This window comes from Chaetodon auriga, chromosome 21 (assembly GCF_051107435.1).
Source record: "Chaetodon auriga isolate fChaAug3 chromosome 21, fChaAug3.hap1, whole genome shotgun sequence".
NCBI classification, from domain to species: Eukaryota; Metazoa; Chordata; class Actinopteri; order Chaetodontiformes; family Chaetodontidae; genus Chaetodon; species Chaetodon auriga.
The window spans coordinates 9,981,928-9,998,184 of NC_135094.1; the positions used below are offsets into that span (position 1 = coordinate 9,981,928).

A 16,257-nucleotide genomic window follows, 5' to 3' on the forward strand; every position below is an offset into this window, starting at 1 on the left:
GGCTGCTTCTCTCCATCCAAGGCGTTTAAAAAACAGCAAGACGGCCACGGAGGGTCCTCGCTACCTGTTCAGAGGGAGAATCAACACAGAGGTGATGGAGGTGGAAAATGTGGATGATGGCACGGGTGAGCGGCCCTCTTAAAACACACATTTATTTTGGACAAATAACTGTTTACGCAGCAAGATTTTCTTTCTCTTTTTGTGCTCGCTTGTGCTCAGATCCTCATTTTTCATTTCAGCGCTACTGGCAGCAGGGGTTTAAAAATGTGCCATAATAACCCGCTCAGGAACGTTGACAACATAGTCCTTGGCTTGAGCTGGTGCACAACTGTGTGATTTTAGACTTGGATCGCCGATGGAAAAATAAGATTTACCTACAAACATTTTTTCAGACATCTATAGTTACATATCCTTGGGGCTGTGCTGCTGCTGCTGGTACTTGGTGAACTCGAGCGCTTGTGTCTTTTGGCCTCACATAGCCACTGATTATCATTTATATTTGTAGAAGCCATCATTTCCTCTCCAGCAGACCTAGATGGGCAGTAATATTGGGTGTTTTTGGTGAGAGATGGATGGGTTTAGGTCTGGAGAGGGAGGATAAACACGTGAGGCAGGCGGTGGTGCAGTAACTCTTGGGTGTTCTGCACCACAGGCGGGAGATCTCAATCTGAGATCCAGGGCGACAGGAGTATTTTAGCTTAGATTCCTACGTAATGAAAGCGCCGTGACTTTTTCCCAGGCGCACACTTGCTGCCTGAGGTTGAAAAACGCCCTCGAGGCATTCCATATAAAGAACACCACACTGTAGATGCTTTTAGACGTGATTGTAATTGATGATTGTAATGGTTTGCTTTTTGTTACACCCTTAGAGGGAGAAAGTCAGGGGTCAGACGAGGAGGCATTGGAAATGGATGGAAATAATGACAAAGATTCAGCTAACGGTCAAGAGTTCACCTCCATTTACTTCAGGTTTTTTACATTCTTAACGTCTATATCTGAGCGTAGGTGGCGAATCACAAGTATCCTTCAGCTCTGTGGGAGTGTGCTGGAGACTCAGTAGTTAATAATGCTGATGGATGGCTCTTCTTCTGCATGTGTGTCCCCTCGTTTATCTCGTTAAAGGAGAAGAGCGATAATCAATGAAGCACTCAATAGAGAGGCACTAGAGCTGGGAAAAATGAGTCTAGAGCGAGTGTTTGCACAAAGATGGAGTAAATTATTCTCACTAGTTTTGTAATAGATGTTGTTTTGGGAAAATAGGCCGCGCACTACTGTATAAGAAAACCGCAGTTCATCAGATAATGCGTCTGTCTTATTCCTGCCCTCGTGTTGCCATCACAACGCTATTTGCTGCGTTGCTTCAAAGTGAATCATTGGACTTGTGCCTCATGTTATTGCTGTGTTTTATGCGGTAACCCCCGTTTACTGTGAAGCCGACTTCCCAACAACTCTGTTTACAGTGTCATGATCAGGGCAACCACTAATTGACAGCCCTTCCCTTCATATGTGAAAAGCTAGTCTGAGCCTTAATGAGTCAAAAAAAAAAAAAAGTGGATTGACGTTGTTCCACCCCTCGCGAGGAGAGGACTTCCTAAAACTAGTGAAGTCAAACTGGCTGTGCTCTCCACCTCTGTCTCACAGCTGACTACCACAGCAGCGGGAACATAGTAAACAACGGCTGGAAGATCCACAATACGGCCAAGAACAAGTGGTTCGTCTGCATGGCCAAGACCCCGGAGGAGAAGCAGGAGTGGCTGGAGGCCATCATGAAGGAGAGGGAGCGCAGGAAAAGTAAGGAGGCGCTTCAGCGTATCAGTGTCTGGGTGGGGGTCGCTTCGCTTAGTGGAAACTCATTTCCCTTCTGTTTTTTATTTCTCATGTGTTTTGAATCAAATAACTGAGAATATTTGCTGCGTTTGGGAAAATCAATACAGAACAATTTAACCTGAATAATTGAAAAAGTGAGCCCACATTAGTTTTGGGATCTGGAATAGAACGAAAATGCAAGCAATGCAGCAATATTGTGTGTCTTTGCGAGCAGATTTAAGGGTTTTTAAACAGAATATCAGGTTGTCACTCATATAATTGTTTTTTACTTTATCCATTTTGAGACATTTGAGACAAACGCTTCCTAGTGTCAGTCTTTAACCCTGCCGAAGCAGCACAGACACTGCTAATTATCTTATGAAATGAGGAGATATTAACCTGATGCCACACCTAGTCTTGGAGCTGAGTGCAAAGATTACCGATGCCACGACATTGACAGGCTTTTTGCACCCTCCCTCCCTCCTGTGCTGCATAGGTCTGAGGCTCGGCATGGAGCAGGATACGTGGGTGATGGTGTCAGAGAAGGGAGAGAAGCTCTACCACCTCATGGCCAAGGGTAACCTCATTAAAGACCGGAAACGCAAGCTCACCACCTTCCCCAAGTGCTTCCTGGGAAGGTAAGCGTCTCGCCGCTTAGCTCCACGCTTTGTTCTCTCCGGCCATGAGGATGCTGAGCGTTCGGTCCGTGTGAACTCTGTAACTGTGAGGGAGTGAGTGTCAGAGAGGATGTTTGATAAACCACCATGAATATCTAATATTCAATTCTTTGTATTCTCAGATGTATAGGTCTTTATGTTTGATGTAAAGCAGGTAGAGAGGCCTTGTACAGTGTTATGTAATATTAGTGCCTACAATATGTGCAGAGCAGCTTACACACAACACTTTTGCAATATAGATTCTCATCCCTGCCTTCATTTTGAAATTGGCTGGGACTTCTAAAGACAGCAGCTGGGAAGAAGAAAGCGGTGGCACTTTTTGTTCAAGAGACTGCGTGTTATGTATATCTACACTCTCAGTCATGGGAAAATCAAATCCAGCCAGATTTAGCCCATGAATCTTATTTAAGGATTATTGGTGTGGTGTCTGGGGACGGATCGGCCATCGAATGCCAGTCGTAAATCACAGGAGATATCCCTGTGCGGCTCAGCTGACTGCTTTCTCCCTCACCCATGTTAGATTACAATAAGCTCTCTGCTGAGGAATCCATGAGGTAACTGCAGCAGAGGGCCCATTATGCCAGAGGGTACATGTGTGTGTGTGTGTGTGCATGCGCACTTGTAACATGTTTGTGGTCTCTTCGTGTCCTTGAGTTCTCACAGCTATGCCAGAGCACTTTCCGTGTTTACTTCTAATGAGTCTAAACGTGTCAGTCTGTCCTCCCTATGCTGATAGGTGAGGATATTTACTGTAAAGGGTGCTTTGCTCAAAATCCCGTCCTTGAGCTATTTTAAGCATGCATGAGTTGATGCCCCCATTTCAGTATTTCCCTTTCATCATATAAGATGTAGAAGTCTTGCTGTCACATCAGTTTGCCAGGTTTTCGTGCAAAGTAAATTAGTGAAAAAGACAGTTTGAACTGAGTTTGCCCAGGGTTTAATCCCGTCCAGGGAAACTCTTTTTTTAGGTTTAAAATCTTGAATTATGGATCTCGTGCAATCTACTTCAAAATCCAGTATTTAGGGCGCACGCACTTTAACTCCAATCATTCATACCTGTGAGAACCAGAACCACGTGATCCTCAAACTGCTTTAAGATTCTTATAATAATAACTTTTGCTACATTTAGGCCTTGCATCCATGCTGCTGGTTTTAGAAAAAGGTGACACAGACACCCACGTTCGCTTCCTGATTGGAACTTATTGGTTATCATGTGGCCTTACCTGATTTGTCACACACCTATTGCGTGACCCTTCTCCGGAAGAAAACAAACGACATCAGTCTTGACTACAGTGTGCGTGAAACGGTGCTAAAACGCTCATCTGGATGGAGATTGTTTTCGTTTTAAAACAGTCATTTGAAACGAAAACATATTTGTGTGGATGTAGCCATCGTGAGACTGAGAGGGTGACAAAGCTGGGTCAGGATATTAAAATCTGCAAACATCTGCCTGCAGCCAAAAGCTCTGTGTTTGAAAATGAAAATTGTATGTGATGGGCTTTTTATAGAGTGATGCACACTATGCAGCTTAAGCAGGGTTGGAAATTAGGTATTTTCACGAGACGGTCTTGGGTGGATGTTATTTAAACTGCGCTCCTTTCTTGACTCTTGAAATCCCATCACAAATTTCCCTTGTGAATACCCCGCCACAATTTCAGGATGACCCATGTTTTCCATTTGTTTTAAATTTTTACAGAGATGTTTTGACTGGTAATAATCACACTGAAAATCACCCGAGCTTAAACAGTCATCTCAAAATCCATGTTATTTTTAAAAGCATGGAGAGAAAAAAAAGAAACAACGACCAAAAAGTCCAATTGGACATAGTTGTGGGCATGTTATATCACATGGTGGTTTGGAATGAGGGGTTACTTTCTCCTTTGGTCCGCGCAGACAACACCAGATCCCTCGCGGTCTGGAGGAGGAATGGATCTGTCAGCTAAAAAGATTAAAAGGATCAAATGTTGGTCATATGTGGGCACCTCGTTGAGTCTGAACAGATCGTATGGTGAGAAAGCAGCTCAGGGAAGCTCCCGTTGGAAACCTATCCTTCCATATACAACTTGGCCAGCACCTGGATGACCACTTGTGGGTGAAAAGACATCTCTAGCCCCTCTGTACTTCCTCTGTCTGAGATGACTTTGGAGATGATTACATGTAGGCGTAATTGGTGAATTGGAACCAGCATGGTATGTGTCTGATGAAAGCCACATTGCCTATGGCTTCAAGTCAGCCCACTCCCTCCATTGTGAAATGCTTTGCCTTTCTTCTCTTTCCACGCCTCCTCTTTCTCCTTTTGATTTTTTTTTTTTTTTTTTTTTAGGCTGAAGGCTATTTTTGGGTCTCGAACTCCTCCCGTTTAAGTGGTACAATCGTATTTGTGGTTCGGTTCCTGTGACAGTGTAATTCATCAAAGAAAATGTGTGTGACAGCCACCTAGCTTGCAGTCATCGTCCAATTTTAAACTTGGAATAAACAGAAAAACAAAAGAGATTCAAAGTGGTAGTCTTCACTACATATGACAGACAATCGTGTCTGCTTGTTGTGGTAGATGTTGATGAAAAGTCCTTTAAGAGCTCAATGAAAAGGTTAAACATCTGGTAAGAAATGCCCTTTGTCTTTGTTAGCCTCTACTTTTTCTTTTTGACATTACTCGGGATACAACATTTACTCCATCAGCATATGAAAATAATAAATTTAAGCAGAAGCTGAATAAAAAGGCTGCTGCTTTTACTGCATGTAGGTGTAGACAGCATTAGGTAAATATACAATATTCACACGTCAGTTAATATACTGTACCAGTACATAGATTGGTGGTGTCTGGGGGTCGATAATCTTAATATAGTACCTTAGACAAACTGAAGTGAAAGTTTGACATTTTGCTTTCTTGGAGTTAGACAAGAAGATTGATACCACTCTCATGTCTGTCCACTAAATATTAACAGCTACAGCCAGCAGCCGGCTAGCTTAGCTTAGCATGAAGACTGGAAAGAGGAGGACACAGCAAACCAGCCAGCTGCTGGATGTTTGCTTAATATTTAGCGGACAGACATGAGTGGTATCAATTTTCTCATCTAACTCTCTACTAGAAGATAGATACCACTCTTATATCTGTCCGCAAGAGTGACCATGTTAATTAGTGAGTCTGAGAGGTGCTACAAAGCATATTTTGGGTCCTGTATCACTCATAGCACAAAGGTCATGTATAAAATACTCTGTTTTGAGGGACTTTAAAGGTGGGATGAAAGTATTTCTGTTTATTTTTTTTTATTCCTCATCAAATTATCGATATTAACGAGTCTTAAATATTGGAGCATTTGATTTGGTTAATTTCGCCTTGTTCCACATATAGATTTAAATTGCGTGAAGCTGTTTATTGCATATGTGACCCTAATCCGCTCGAGGCCGTGAGAACTCCATATTCCAAACTTTCAGGGTATTTTTCCTTCCATGGTTAAGGTACAGAGGTTGACAAATTGACGTTGTTATAGACTTGAGTTTTTCCCCTGTGGTCTGTTGGCGAGAGAGAAGACGCCAAGGATGAGTGGTTAAAGAGTGTAAGATGTTGGACGGGTGGGGGTGGGGGTGTTTGTTCAGTTGTTTCTCTGAGAACTTTTTTCTAATTGCTCCTGTTGGCTCGACGCTGACACCCGGCCACCTCCGTCATGGCCTGGAAGTGAATTCCACAGAATTCCAGTGGTGCTGCTGGCCGTGTTTGTTTGGCTTTTATGGGGAGACAGGACATCAAGGATGTAATCAGATAGGCTACTGCTACTCTGTCCTCTCTCTCTCTCTCTCTCTCTTTAACTTGTCCTCATAGTCTCTCTGTCAATCTCTCTCTCTCTCTGAGTCACTAAATTATGGAGAATTATCCAATTTAGCTAATTTGAGCCATCAGAAGACTGGATGCTGTTTGTTGTTTTGGCGCTGGGTTTGTTTCCTCTTCCCAGTTGTAAATGATGCAGAGCAAAAACTAACTTGCATTTTCCACCACGGACTTCCCGAGATCCGCTTAAATCCTGCATATTTGATAGTGTCACATTGTATGTCTAAAATAAATAAAGTCCAACAGGACAAAACACACAAACTAAAGCCTGCTAGTTGTTTTAACCGACAGATGTGACCCTCAACAGTAAATAAATCATTCCTCTTTGCCAAGACAGCGTTTATTGCCATAGTCACACCAGTTTATAGTAAAAGCTAGTTGTAAAGGCTCTCTGTAATGACAACAAAGGCCACCACTTGTTTTCCTGTTTAGTTAAAGCTCTCTCCTCTGATCACACACATTCTCCTCTATAAAGTGATGGGATTTGTGCATGTTTGTTGTGTTATCCCTCAGTGAATATGTGTGTGTGTGTGTGTGTGTCATTGTCTTTTGTGTGTCCCCAGTGAGTTTGTGTCTTGGCTGATGGAAATCGGCGAGACAGGCAACCCAGAGGAAGGGGTTCACCTGGGTCAAGCTTTGCTGGAGAACGGCATCATCCACCATGGTTGGTTCTCGTAATTTTCCCCTTTCGTTTCTCTCACTCAGAACTGCTTTATCGTCGCTTGCTGTTCCATATCTAAAACCAAATCTACCGCAGTCTAATTCACTTTGTGCTGCACCGTGTAGAGCACGCCATTGCCTGAGCTAACCTCTAGCCATGTCCAATGAATGTTCCTCATTCAAGAAGCAGAGTTTCACAATACTTTGCCTCCCTGGCTTGAGCCCTCAGTGTAGATGCAGCTGTCTTATTTATGTTTTAGCAGGTGTCCCATTTAAACACTCCCTTGACACAATGTTTAGGTAAGGGATTATGATTATTAATCTCTTCTTGCCGTAATGTTTGTGCCGTGTTTGCTCAGTGGCTGTTCTGTGGCTTTGTGTAACAAGTGTATTTAGTGCATGAGGCTTAAGCTGGCTAATGCTTTGCATTCACACTAAATGGTGCATACTGCTCTGCATGTAGTTTTTCCTCAAAAGAGTAGGGCCCCAAGCCAAGTTGTATCTTAAATCACTCGGGGGTGCTTTATTGCTTCCTCACAGAGAAATGAGATTGGGCTTTAGCGCTGTTCCTGACAGAGAGGAATAACTCCGAGCCCCTCTGAGCTGTCTCACAGTGCCGTTACAAGTCCCCATGTGAAAAACGATAGAATATCTTTTCATAAAACCCTTTAATGGAACCCGCACGGCTTCAGCCAAGAATAGAGCCAACTGTTATTACTGTTAGGAGGGTCCTCGACGAGTCCCCTAAAGCAAGAGGAACAGGGAGCTCTGAGCAGCTGTGTTATCTGTGACCGCTCTGTATGTGGTTTGAGTCTTCCTCTTGTCTGGAAAGCTTGTTTCACCATGCAGTGCTGCTTGGCTTGAATATGCTTTTCAACTTCTCTGCTTTCAAACTTGAAGCAAAATGAATAATACTCCCTTAGGATTTGAGGGTTTTCACTGTTTTTTTTTTATTCTGGCACTGCTCCTTTCAGAGACCTCATGTTTTGAATTGCATTTTTAGTCACAGACAAATACCAGTTCAAACCTGAGCCTGTACTGTACCGCTTTCGCTTCGACGACGGCACCTACCATCCGCGGAGTGACATGCACGATGTCATATCTAAGGTAACAGCAGAGTCAAATTTAATATGAATCACATTTAACGCTCCTATCGGTGACATAATGAAAATCTTCTCTCTTGTTTTTCTCAGGGGGTTCGGCTCTTCTGTCGTCTTCACAGCCTCTTCACTCCGGTGATCAGGTAGGTGGCCATTTTCTTTTGCGCTCCATTGCAGCCCAGCCAGGTGCGGCTCCAGTAGCTTAGCATCTGGCTCTTGCTCCTAAAAATAGCTCCACCACAAACTGACCAGAGTGGAGGAGAGAAATATCACAGTGAACTATGAGCTCATTGTTTTTAAAGAGGAGCTGATTTAGGAGGACTTGGCACAGACGTTGATGGAGTGCGGCAGAGCCTGTGGTTGATTGAGCTTGGCAGGTTTTATCTGCCCGGTCTCCAAACACAGATGTGCTGGAGAAGATAGAGTCTATCAGATGTTACAAGTAGTTTGGGCACATGTGGGACACACAGATAAAGCGCTGGCATTGCGATGAATCTCTCTTGGTGCTTATGAGCAGTTCATTTTCAGCGTTTAATAGCCTGTTGGAAAATGTTGGTATGTAAACAATGTGACAAGTCACAGGGAACAGGTCTTATTCTCGACCTTGGAAATAGTTGTTGTAGTTGTAAGCGATCCTAGCTTTTTTTTCTGGGGCTTTTTGTCAGCACAAATGTTCATTCTTTACCAGCTGTACCCACAAATTCATTGTTTACCTTGTAAATAGTAGTTTGACACAACAGTCCCCGCTCAAGGGGTCCTTGCTAGCTTTTCCAAAGCTTTCAAGCCCATGGTTTTTCATCAGCATGAAAGTTCACTCTTGGCTGTGGCCAAGCCTTAACTCAAAGCGGACATGGATGAGAAGATGCTATGTATGAAATTTAAACAGCTCCTTAGCTTTCATATCAACTGATCCATTCTGTGATGAAGGCCATGTGGCAGCATTGGCAGCTTTGAAAAAGATAGGAAGCATCAAGATACAGCTGTTGATCCAGCATTTTCTGGAGCTTTGGACCATACGACGTGGTCTTAAGCAGCATGAAAGTATGTTCCAGACTGAGGTTAGGCCTTAACTGTAACCCCTAAAGTCCACCAGGCGTTTAACGGCTGTGTTTCAGAAGCAGGTCTCCACTCTGCTCTGCTATGTGGAGAATATGCACCGTGTCTATTTTTGACAGACGACGCATCAATCTGCACAGAGCAGAGCGAGCGAGACAGGAAGTCAGACACTGGAATGGGATAGTGAAGCTGCTACATTTTCAAAATAAAATACCCTGTGCAGACTCTAGATCACACATCAGCAATGAAAGCAATTAAAACAGACAAAAATGAAACCATTTAGCTACAAAGCGTACTTACCCATGGTAGAAGCACAAATATCAAGGAGAAGTGACGAAATCAGCAAAATCTGAGAATCGTGAAATATGGTTGAAAATTTTGAAAAAGCTGCATTGTGATTGATTTGTCAAAGGATATTACCAGTTTTCCTCATTTTCTCCTCCTTTCTTGTGTGTCTACATTATGTTTGGGTCACATGGCTCAGTCCTGTCATCACAGCTACAAATGGCCTCATTTCTGCTAATACAATAGAATACAACAGACAGGTCCTACACATTTCTGACCGACAGCATATTGATCCTGTGCTCCGAAAGGCCTCACACACAGTCGCACGGCTGGAAACATGTGAAACGCCCATGTGCCCAGCATGACCATGAAGTCACAGGTGTTTTTTGACCAATTTTAGCACACGTGATGAAACATCCCTTTGTATGACAAGGTTAGAAGTGGAGCAATCTCATTTAGTAGCAGTAATTTGCTGCCAGGCTTTGGTTTTCAGAGTTATTTTTTTAAATTCCATTTGATCAATACGCATGTGATGTGCAGACTGCTAACGTGTTTCACCGCACGCACCTCATCAAGGTTGCCTGTTTATGCTGCATTTCAAATGGCCCGATGAAAGCTTTAATTTCACACCAATAAAACTGTGCCATAGCCGGAGGGGCACCCTGATCCTGAATGTATTCCAGCATAGAAGCGTCTCTGTGTTTCTATTTGATCCAACTACTAAAAGGCCTAAAGGGTGATTTTGTGTGTGTGTGTGTCAGCATTCAGTCCGCTGGCGTTTGTATTGAGGCCAAACCTCTTTACGTAAAAACTCTTGTCGGTGTACAAGAGTTGTTATCTGCATATCTGTGCAGTGTGTTCTCAATGAGAGCCGAGTACAATGCATCACAGGGCCTGGGAATGCCAGAGTTTAATTGGAGCAACCAGCCACTGCCTAATTAGGTATAATTTCCTGGCAGAGCGAGAGCGATTAAGCAAAAGGAGGGGGGGGGTGTACACTATGTAACCTCCGCACAGCCGCTGTTCCCCCTCACACCCCCGATATCCTCAGAAGAAAGCTGTGAATCAATCCACTCTAGGGGATCTGATTGTGCAGTTTGAAATGTCCACTATAGGCTAATGCTGTGTGCACACACTTTAATAATGCAGTGAGAAGAATTTTACAATGGCTGCAAACCCACAGGATGCAGTGATCTCATAAATTATCTTCATACAGATTGGAAAAACTGGCATTTCAGTTCAGCATCTGAAATATTGACAAGTTTTCCTCATTATACAGAACAGTCCTCCAGAGACTCAATATTTATGGATGTAGGTGTAGGATTTTCAACGATGAGGCCGACTGCACTAATTCATCAGGCCTGAAGCAGCTGATTAACGCCTGAACTTTCAGCATCCTGTGTGTAATATATTCTAAAGAATGCTTTGAAAATGCAACATTAGCTGTCATCATCCGTTTACCCCGAACAAAAAGTCAAGGCAAACTTTCCTCTTTGGACAGCAAGCTTAAAAACTACCTCTTTGACCTTTTCCTCTGTTACTCCTCAAACTGCTGTTTCCTCGTGCCGGACATATGGCTGCTCACTGGACAGCTGTTTACCCCCCATTTTTCACTCTGACAGCCTCACTGTGCACCAGCCGCTATAGCACCAGCCTCCCTGCCTCTAGCATCCCATTCAGGGGAAAAACAGGGTTCCTCTTGCCTATTCTTGTCCGAGTGGTTTTTGCATGGCAAGGGCAGGGCAACGTGCCTCACCGACTAATACCAACACAAGGGTCCACATCAGAGACAAACACAGGCTGTCAAATACGGTTACGCAACAGAATTTTCCATTGTGGAGGAAACAGGGCAGCATTCGGCCTCTCACGCTTCACATTCTGAAGAGCTCCAGACAGCTGAGATTGGACTTAACTTGGCCCACATGTCATGTTTGACTTGTCTGAACTATGTGTGTGTGTGTGTGTGTGGTTGCGTGTGTGTCTGAGTGCTTGCATGTGGTGGAAATGGTGGAGTGGTGTAAGTCACGGTGGTTCTGGACTTTCCCGGCCTGCAGCTCGCCCCCTGCACATCCCCGGGGAGGCCCCTGTGTTCATGGGAAAATCACGGCTCCATTTCAGGCGGCATTCTCGGGGCCTGTGTGGCTGTAACACTGAGAACAGCAACACTGGCCTGACGTGGGGCACCCCAGTGCCAAACACTGCAGGGGCCGTATCCAACCGTGCCCGGAGGAATGCTGTTTTGCTGTCACCAACTGTCAGAAAGTCACCTAGATTTATGGCGCAACTGCCAGTGCTTGAAAAGTGGCCACGCCTTGCTGACAGTGGGAGTTATTAGTCCTCTTTTAGACATTACGTTTAAATAGACCAAGCAATTACTACTCTGCGTGTTCCCCATCTGGGTTTAATACAGTCAAAGTGAATCACAGAGTTGAATAGTGGCATGGCAAAGTTTAAAGGTGGAATTTAGTTTTATTTCTAATCCTTCTCATGACGTTTTCTGCTATTTTGCCCATACAGGGATAAGGACTATCATTTGCGGACGTATAAGTCCGTGGTGATGGCCAACAAGCTGATCGACTGGCTTATTGCACAGGTAAGCCCTATAACGGATGAAATTGCATGATGGCAATGTGATCATGTACTCTCAAAATAAATGATTCAAGGTAAATGTAATGTGTGTTGACAGTTTTTTCTGAGACTGTAACTTGAAGCACATCGGTTCTATTCTTATATATGTCGTTTTGCGGGTCACTTCAAATGTGCGACAGAGGAAAGAAACTGAGACAACAAAGTGTTCCTTGCCATCAGACTTGAGGCTCTCGGCGGAGCCAAAAGGAAACGAAGAAAGAAAAAGCAGAATTGATTCGACAGCTGAGCTTTATTGGCTTTGACAGGAAGCTTTGAGGTTGACAGATTGATAGTCCTGTTCAGGATGACAACAAAGAAACGAAATGTATATGGCGGCCACCACAGAATCAATGGCAGACATCACATGTTTGTGTATGCATTTAAATGTGCGCGCGCGTGTGTGTGCGTGTTGTAGTCCATATGAATGTGCTTGACCTAGGCCAGCTGTCACTCTATGCTGTCTGGACATGATTTTGAGTGTGTTTAAGATGAAGCATGGAGCGGCTCTGCTGGCCTCTGGGCTTTTGGATGCAGGGATAAAGGGGGGAGGTGTGAGTGCGACATTTCCCTAAACACACAATGGCCTTTGTTCTCTTTCTCTTTCATTTTCTCTCATCCTCTTTCACTTTTGTTTCCTTCGCTCATTTACTCCATCCTCTTTTATTTCCTGAAATTTATCTCCTTCCTCCACTGCCTCCACTCTTTCTCTTTTTGGTGTCTCCTGGTGCAGGGGGACTGCAGAACCAGGGAGGAAGCGCTGATCCTGGGGGTGGAGCTGTGCGACAATGGCTTCATGCATCACGGTACGGCACTTTTTCATTGCCGAGGATTTCAACAGGCAAAAAAAAAAAAAAAGTTCAGATCCTGCTGTTCACGAACCGTGGAATCCTCTCCATCTCTCCATTGACTAAATGAGAGTTGAATACTTGGGAGAAACCACACAGAGGGCGCCTGGCATTTAGCATCCTGTTTTAGAACACAACCACTCTTGTTCTCTTTCCATTTCTACTTATAATCCCTCTGACACGCTGCAGGAATAGAACGTTTTTCCAATCCAGGGAATGAATTTGTATGTCTTCATGTGTATGTGTGGTTGAGCCTATGACTGTATTCATGCATACTATCATTAACTTCATGCATACTTGTGTACACAGGACTTAAGTAACCAAGCGATGGGTGCATGCATGGCTTGCTTTAGCTGTGAGAAGTTGGCAGATGACACATGGATGTTTGTCATCTTATGTGCGTGATGTTCAGTAGCCATGGCGACAGTTTGTTTACGCGAGTCAGACTTGTTTTTAACTCTGCGCTTCCCCGGTGCCAAAGTCCACATCATACACACTACTGCGTGAGTCACAGCGTGTCTTCTCGTACCTCCATGATGTAACTGCTCCAAACTACCCACAGTTGAAGCCTCACACTACAAATTACCAGCATCTATGGAACATAGCAGTCCCAGCCATCAGACTTCCTCTCACTTCCACAGCCTTCAGGGTAATTTTACCAGTCATGCCAGTAAGTTATTTGGCCCGGCGACGTAGCTATTAAAACTATTGGCGCTGTATCTGATCTTGAGGGGGATGAAGTGAGGGAATGTTAGAAGGAAACTCTGTTTTTCCCCTCTAGGCTATTTTTGCATTTCAAAACTGAAGTCTTGGTGAAAGCATTATGTTGCTGTGGAGACTGGGTTCATTCAGGAGTGATATCTTGTCACAGGAGTGGGGTCCCTCTTTCTCTCACAGTTTGTATTTAGGGGTACATGGTGTTTAAGTGCTTGGGCATGCTCCATTTGACATGTGGCTGATAATGATTAACCCTCTCTGCTTAATGCAAAATGCTTGATTGCTATTTTTAATATGATGTGCTTGTGCACAGCTCCAGAGACCAATAAGTGTAAAGAGTTTCACATTATTCTCGCTGTGTCCAAAAAAGAATGAACGCCGGGGAGTTTTCAATTAACCATCAGTCTGGGTCATTGAAGGAGAACCTGCTTTAATTTCCTGCAGTTGTCTAATTTTACTTTGCGTGTTTGAGCCTATTTACTACATTTTACTTGTTCTTATTTTCTGTGTTATAGAAATTCGAATGCATTGTCTGCATTTTCAAATGCAACAATCTAAAACTGTATTATGCTTTTTTGAAAATTGTCAGCAAAACGTTGTTCAGATACACTGTTTTGGGAGCTGAAGCTTTCACATACATCTGTTTGCTAAAAATATGATTATTCAAGTGTCACCTCAGCTGTTTTTATGTCTGTCTGACATTTATTCATCCATGACTTTGTTTTCACCTCCTTCAGTGCTGGAAAAGAGTGAATTCAAGGACGAGCCCTTGTTGTTCCGTTTCTTTGCTGATGAGGAGATGGAGGGTTCCAACACCAAACACAAACCTATGAAACACGACCTGAAAATAGTCGAGAACGTCATCTCCAAGTCTCTCCTGGTGAGCGCTCACTTACAGTACTCCTGAGTAGGTGGCTTGTTGATTGATTAGCCTTCAGTTTGTTTAATATGCTGCGACTTTGCTGTAATGTACCCACAACTCGGAACAAACCAAAGGTGCAGTAAATCATTAGGGAGCACACAGCTATGAGAAGGAAGTCACAACACTGCAGAAGTCCATTTTATGCCTCAGTAAGCATTCTTTTCAGAGGAGTGAGCAAATACTAACATGGCTGCTGGCTGCCTGTACCAGTATCTGCTTCTGTGGCTCTGTTTTGGTCGGCTGGTTTGGGATTTGGGTGATGAGAGATGTGTCCTTTTTTTTTCAGGTAAGACCCAGTGATGGAGGCTATGGCTTTACCCTGGAAGAGAGGAACAGGGTCCCCATCATCAAATCTGTAGAGAAGGGCTCCCCGGCTGAGGTGAGAATGCACACATGCATACATGTAGAGAAGATGCACACATGTACTTTTTCTTTTGCATTTTGAATCAATATTACACATAATGGATGCAAAGAGGACAGAGGAAATCTCTATTAGTTCTCATTCAGCAGAGCTGGGTTGCATAAAATACGATGGTGCACCAAAACTGAAGTGGTTGCTTCTCGAGGTCACTCTGCAAAGCCATGATGCCTCTATAGCGGATGAGCATCAGTCAGCAGAAGCCTTTTGTTGTTAAAATGTGGTTCGATCACCAGCCATACAAAATATGAATCCCTCTTCCCTAAACTAAACCTGCTATGTGGTGAGGGACATTTAGACTAACATTAGAAGCATTTTCATGCAGAAAAAGCGCATTAAAGGGCGCCATATTTCTGAGGTCTCCTTTGGTGTTTAGCTTTGATCTGCTAGATGAAAATGGGACAGAGGAGTTTGAAGGCAAATGTGATCAATCTGAGCGCACGACCCGTAATTCCCTCCAGCCCTGAAGTAGCTCCGAATGCGCCTGGAAGGTCTGGATCGCATAGAGACTGGCGTTGTGTGTGTTTGCTTTTAAATATTCAGTCTGGGACAATGAAATCCACAACGGGATCCAGCTGTATGCTCTGAGATAAAAGTTGTCCCATATTGTCTCCTATGACTGGGAGCGTGTACGCTTTTCTTTGTGACATATAGAAATCCTGAGGGAATAGTGGTGTTTTCATACAAGAAATGTTGAAGCTAAAAATGACATTCCATTGTGTTTCTGTATAACGTTAAAACCTGATGCTTGACTCAACACTTTTCATCTATTCTGTTGTATCCTATTGTTAGATGGCTGGCCTGGAGGTGGGGAAAAAGTTGTTTGCCATAAATGGAGACCTGGTGTTCCTCAGGCCTTTCTCTGAAGTGGAAGTTCTCCTCAGGCAGTGTTTCAACAGCAAGGGACCCCTCAGGGTGCTGGTTAGCACCAAACCGAGAGAGTAAGTCTAAGATATGCACATGCGCTAAAGTGCCCTCTCCTTCATCTTGAACAGCTTTACTATTTTCCCCTCCTCCTGTCCCCAGGACGGTAAAGATCCCAGACTCGGCTGATGGCTTGGGTTTCCAGATTCGTGGCTTCGGCCCTTCTGTGGTCCATGCTGTTGGGAGAGGTAAGAGTTCGCTGCCTCCACCGCTTGAGCTGTCTGGCCTCATCAGAAGAATTCCTCCCGACACCTTTTTGTTATTGCAGCGCAGCTGGTGAGCAGCTGCCACACCAGTCTTTTGGGGTACACATGACTTGGCTTCAAGAGGCCAATTTCCCCCACTCAGGCTCTCCATGTGGCGCTCCATGTGGCTTTCCATGTGGCTCAGCTG

General features: G+C 44.0%; 1 protein-coding gene across 1 annotated transcript in view; it reads left to right on the forward strand.

The window, feature by feature from the left end:
* The window catches only part of prex2 (phosphatidylinositol-3,4,5-trisphosphate-dependent Rac exchange factor 2), an 85,456-nt gene that overhangs the window by 25,893 nt on the left and 43,306 nt on the right, over window positions 1-16,257 (forward strand). The window contains exons 8-19 of the mRNA XM_076761744.1: window positions 22-125; window positions 1,642-1,791; window positions 2,303-2,444; window positions 6,873-6,973; window positions 7,973-8,076; window positions 8,163-8,212; window positions 11,928-12,003; window positions 12,769-12,841; window positions 14,338-14,480; window positions 14,809-14,901; window positions 15,733-15,881; window positions 15,967-16,052. Coding sequence (XP_076617859.1) covers window positions 22-125; window positions 1,642-1,791; window positions 2,303-2,444; window positions 6,873-6,973; window positions 7,973-8,076; window positions 8,163-8,212; window positions 11,928-12,003; window positions 12,769-12,841; window positions 14,338-14,480; window positions 14,809-14,901; window positions 15,733-15,881; window positions 15,967-16,052 — 1,271 coding nt within the window. The remainder of the gene's footprint in view (window positions 1-21; window positions 126-1,641; window positions 1,792-2,302; window positions 2,445-6,872; window positions 6,974-7,972; window positions 8,077-8,162; window positions 8,213-11,927; window positions 12,004-12,768; window positions 12,842-14,337; window positions 14,481-14,808; window positions 14,902-15,732; window positions 15,882-15,966; window positions 16,053-16,257) is intronic.